This window comes from Fonticula alba (assembly GCF_000388065.1).
Source record: "Fonticula alba strain ATCC 38817 unplaced genomic scaffold supercont2.2, whole genome shotgun sequence".
In the NCBI taxonomy this organism is placed as follows: Eukaryota; order Rotosphaerida; family Fonticulaceae; genus Fonticula; species Fonticula alba.
In genome coordinates, this window is record NW_009242972.1 from 1,260,362 (window position 1) to 1,265,375 (window position 5,014).

General features: G+C 67.3%; 1 protein-coding gene across 1 annotated transcript; it reads left to right on the forward strand.

Moving 5' to 3' along the window:
• Positions 1 to 108: 108 nt before the first annotated feature.
• On the forward strand, positions 109 to 5,014 carry H696_01306 (hypothetical protein; the record flags this gene model as incomplete). The annotated part of the gene is made up of 4 exons (XM_009495200.1): positions 109 to 2,129; positions 2,266 to 2,517; positions 2,644 to 3,514; positions 3,759 to 5,014. 4 exons carry the CDS (start codon positions 109 to 111, stop codon positions 4,974 to 4,976), a joined length of 4,362 nt encoding a protein of 1,453 aa, XP_009493475.1. The 3' UTR covers positions 4,977 to 5,014.

The following is a 5,014-nucleotide window of genomic DNA, read 5'->3' on the forward strand; positions in this document are numbered from 1 at the left end:
CCTCTTCCCCCATTCCCCCTCCCCCTCAGCCCCTCCCCTGACAGAGACGGCCCGGGCAGCCCGGCCGCCCCAATCTCTACAGCCATGGAGGCCGCTCTAGCCTCCCAAATGACCGGGTCTTTCTCGTCCGGGTCGCTCCCCTCCCTGGTGAGCCTCTGCACACGAGAGCTCTCCGATGAAAGCGTCTCCTTCACCGCGCTGCAGTCGCTCGAGACCGACTGCGGGTCTTTGCTGGAGTCGCTCCCGGTTCTGCCCCACGATGATGACCACCACAGCCAGCCTCTCCTGCTGCTGGACTCCCACTCCGGCAGCCTCTCTCCGACATCGGCCCTGGCGGCCAGCGCCCCGGGGCATGCGCCACCTGCCGCTGGGACCTCCCTCCTCCGGGTGATTCTCCCCAACCTGGACACCACGGTCATTGAAGTTCGCGAGGAGGAGGTCCTGCTTGAGGTCTTCCGGCGCCTGTGCACCCGTCGTGGGCTCTCCTTCGGCGATTACACCTTCGAGGGGGCCCTCATCCGGCCCTCGGCCATCTCTCTCAACAGTGGTCGGTCGTCCAGCCGGGGGTCCACCACGACCGATCTGCTGGCCAGCGTCTCGCCGAGCCTGAGCACCAGCAGTGCCGACAACGAGGACCCCGTCCGGACTCCGGTCCCCAGCAGCCCCCGGCTGGGCGCCGGTGCTGGGCCCATCGAACTGGACCTGACCTGGCAATTCCGCCAGTATCACCAGCCGCCTGAGCAACTCCTGCTGGAAGTGCGCATGAGGCGCATTCGTCGGAAGGTCTTCCTCGGAGGGGCTGTCAACAGCGGGCACAATTCGCGCACCACCTCGGTGGAATCCTCGTCTTCGCAGCAGCAGCACCAGCAGCACCAGCAGCAGCAGCACCAGCAGCAGCAGCAGCAGCAGCAGCAGCAGCAGCAACAGCACATGTCCTGGACGGCCAACTCCACCGGGACCCTACGGCGTGTCCTGCGCCCCGGGCCGGGCCCCATTCCCTTCGGCACTGAGGCGAATTCCTCCGCCCCAGGAAGCCCGTTCAGCGCGCAGGGTGGCCCTTCGGCCACCCCGTCGCCCGTGCCTCCGGGCTCCGGCGCATCGCGCCATCCGTCCGCCGTCAGTCCAGTCCCCCTGTCAAGTGCCGGCGCCACTGGCGGATCATCCAGCGGCTCCTTGCTGACCGTGTCCGGCCCCAGCTCCTCGGGCGAGCTATCACCCAAGAAGCCGGGCCGACGCCGGGCCCTGAGCGTCAGCGTTCGAGAGAAGTTTTCCCAAATTTGGGGCGGCGCCTCGGGTCCCGGATCGGCGGCCGTCTCGCCCAGCGGCGGGATCATGCCCCCGCCCGGGGGTGTCCCGGTGGCCGAGGCCTCTGGCGGTGGGTCCAGCGGCAGCCCCCCCCTGGTGGCCGGGGCTCCGCAGTCCGGCAGTCCATCGGTGCCGGTGGCCAGCGCCCCGGGCCAGCCGATCTCCACGGCCTTCAGCCACCATGCACTTCCTGTCACAGCCATCCCGCCCAATGGCCGGTCTCCTCGGCGGTCGGCCTCGCACACCGGCCTGGCCACCCTTTCCATGGCCAGCGACTTCTCGCTCCCTCCGCTGAACACCGGTTGTGCCGGGGCCACCGGCCCGCCGGATGCTGTCTACTCCCTCACGGTGGGCGGCTCTTCCGGCATGGCCACCGGCACCAGCTCGCCCCGGCGGCCGGCTCTCTCCTCCATGACCTATCTGGCCCCGGTGGAGGACGCCTCGCCGTCGATCCCCCCGCTGCCGGACAGCCCGACCCTCGGGTCGCCGACGGGCGCCTCGCAGCCGGACCGGTCCTCCTCGCTGGATTCCTGCATCTCCGTCCCATCCATCACCCTGAACGATGAGGAGACCATCCTCATTGGGGCCGACACCGGCCGGGCGGAGGAGTTCTCCGCCTCGCCGACCACCCTACTGCCGCCACTGTCGTCGCTGGACAGCCCTCCTCGCCGGGGCAATTCGAACCTGGTTCGGTCCGCCTCCCGGCCGGTGGTCAGCTTTGCCACCGGCACCATGGGCGATGATGTTGGCATCCCGGAGTCTGAGTTTGCCGAGGGCGGCATCTTCCATGGCCTCAGCACGTTGGAGCTGAACAAGCTGTCCCAGTGCGTGCCCTCCCCCGGCCCGCCCTCCGGTTCCATTGCCCTTGGTGCCTTCTTCTTTCTTTTTTTTCCCCCTCCCCTTCATGCGCCCTGACGCACGATCTTCACGGCGGCTTTCCCTGCCTGGGTATATGCAAAGGCCCAAGGATCCCGGCACCACGTTCAACAGCCAGACCCTTCGTCGGAGGTCCGTTGCCCGGCCCCGGTCCATGTCCATCTCGGTGCCCAAGCACCCGCCGCCTGCTGTGCCGCTCAGCAGCTCCGAGGCCCTGCAGCGGGTGGTGGACGCCTCCTCCACCGGGACATCTTCCTGCGCATCTCCCTCGAGCCCGGCTGCCCCGGTCTCGGGGCATGCCTCCTCCGCGTCGCTCGGTGCTCTGCCTCCCTCCATGTATGTTGCTCGTTGCTCTTCTGCCCCCCCCCCCCCCCCCCCCTCCCCCCCTCCGCCCAATTGGCGCTCGCCTCCCATCCATGCATCTCGTGGCCTCTGACACACTCGCAAAACCATTGCCGGCAGTTCCGGCGCCAGTGAGCTGATCTTCCTGCGCGTGCACATGGAAAGCTCGATGCTCATGTCGGCCGTGGAGAATAGCACCTCTCAGGCGGCCTCCCACTCGACCATGGTGGCCGTCAGTCCGTCGGCCACCATGGAGGAGGTTCTGTCGGATGTGTGCTCTCGCAAGGGGCTGAACTTCGAAAAGCACACGCTCTTCTTGCCGTCGGGTGTGGGCCCCGGCGGCGGGGCCGCGGTGGCCGTGCAGCTGGACCGCACGGTGGCCGATTACCACCTGAGCTCGCACTCGCGCATCCACTTGATCCGGTCCAGCACTCGGCTGTACTCGACTTTCTCGGTGTCGGAGTCCGGCCGGGAGGTGCTGGTGTTGCGCATGTTCCGCGATCACCCCCGCGTGGCCCTCGCCACCGAGGCCCAGCTGATCGAGCGCATGACCGACGACCGGGACACCTCGGCCTCCGGCGCCGGCTTCGCCGAGTCTGGGCGCACTGTGTCCGAGGAGGGCGGCCTTCCGTCGCTTCTGCACCCGGTGGCCGATGCCGGCCTCATCCGGACCTTCCTCATGACCTTCCGGGCATTTATCACCCCGGCCGACCTGTTTGACATGCTGGTCGCTCGGTTCAATGCCTCCCCACCGGAAGATGCCACCGAGGAGGACGTTGCCCAATATCGGCGGTCCATTCGCATTGTCCGCGTAAAGATCCTCTACTTCCTGGAGCTCTGGCTGTCCGGGCACTTCCACGACTTCTCGGTGTACGATTCGCCGCTGGATCGTCGGCTTCGGTCATTCCTCAGTGCGCTGGAACTATCCGGGCAAAGCCGCCCGGAGTGGCTGACCGTGCGCCAGAAGTACATCAAGCTGATCCGGGAGAAGGTACGGGCGTCATCCATCATGCGGCGGACCTGTTCTCCGGTTGCCTCTCATCGCCTCTCATCGCCTCTCATCGCTTCTCTCTCTCTCCCTCGGTCGTTGTGCTTCCCACGTTCTCTTTGTCCACCTCCTTTACTGATCTCCACTCCCGCCTCCTCCTCCTCCTCACTGGGTCTCCACCAATCTATGCCCGCCGCCCCCCCCCCCCTGACCCCATCCCCCCTCCGATCCACCCTGCGTCGGGCAGTCGTACCAACTGAGCATCGATTACAGCCCGCTGCCCATGTTTGCCGAGCCGTCTGCTCCGCCGACCGTGCAGCCGGGCTTCATCGTGTCGCTGCACTCCTGGCAAGTGGCCGAACAGCTGTCCATGCTGGACTTCAAGCTCTTTGATGCCATCCACGATGTGGAGTTCCTGGACTTCATTTGGAACTTCAACGGCAAGCCGCGCAATCAGACGGACTTGAAGTCGGCGCTGGATGTCTCCCTCGAGGCCAACCTCTTTGTGGAGATCCCCGAAACGACGATCGGCGCGGCGGCCGCCATGCAGCGTGATGCCCTGGACCTGGGGACCGTCCTGGCGGCCGGGGTGAACATCGCCCAGCCGCTGCTGCTTGGCCCGCGGTCGCGCAGCCCGCTCCCCAGCCCGAATCTCATCCGGGCCATTCGCCGGTCGAACCAGCAAATCCTTTGGGTGGCATCGGAGATCCTGGCCGAGGCGCACCTGGACCGCCGGGTGAAGGTCATGCGCCGGCTGATCAAGGTGGCCCATGTGTGCCTGCAGCAGGGGAACCTCCAAACGGCCTTGTCCCTGACGCAGGGGCTCATGTCTTACCCGGTGTCGCGACTCCGGCGAACGTGGGCCGGCCAGACCACCGCCGTTCGGCGCCAGTACCAGGAGCTGGAGAGCCTGCTGGATCCGTCGCGAAATATGCGCAACTACCGGCAGGCCCGGTCGCGCCTGCGCGCGCCGGCCATCCCCTTCCTGCCGGTCCTGACCAAGGACCTGACCTTCCACAATGATGGCAACCCCCTGCGGGTGGTCCTGTCGGCGGATGACTCGGCCGGGGGGCTGATCAACTTCGAGAAGCTCCGGAATATGGCGGCATATGTGCGCCGGGAGGCGCGTCCGGGCTTGGATGACCCGTATCCCGGGCCGATGGTTGCTGCCGGCACGCAGGCCGGGACCGACGATCGGACGGCCTCGCCCTCGCCGTCGGCCGGCCTCCCGCCGGCCTCCTCGGCGACCACCGCCGGAGGGGGGGCGCCCCACTCCTCCGGGAATGGGGTCACCAGTCTCGAGGACGATTCTTCATATGACTACCCGGGACCGCCGCCCCCGCGCATCCCCTACCTCTTCGAGGTCCACGCCAAGGCGATTGAGTATCTGACCCAGCTGCCGATCCGGTCACTTGACGACCTGGAGCGGCGGTCCAAGGAGCTCGAGCCCCCGCAGCAGGGCTAATGTGGTGGCGGGCACCATCCTTCCTTCCCTTCCCCTTT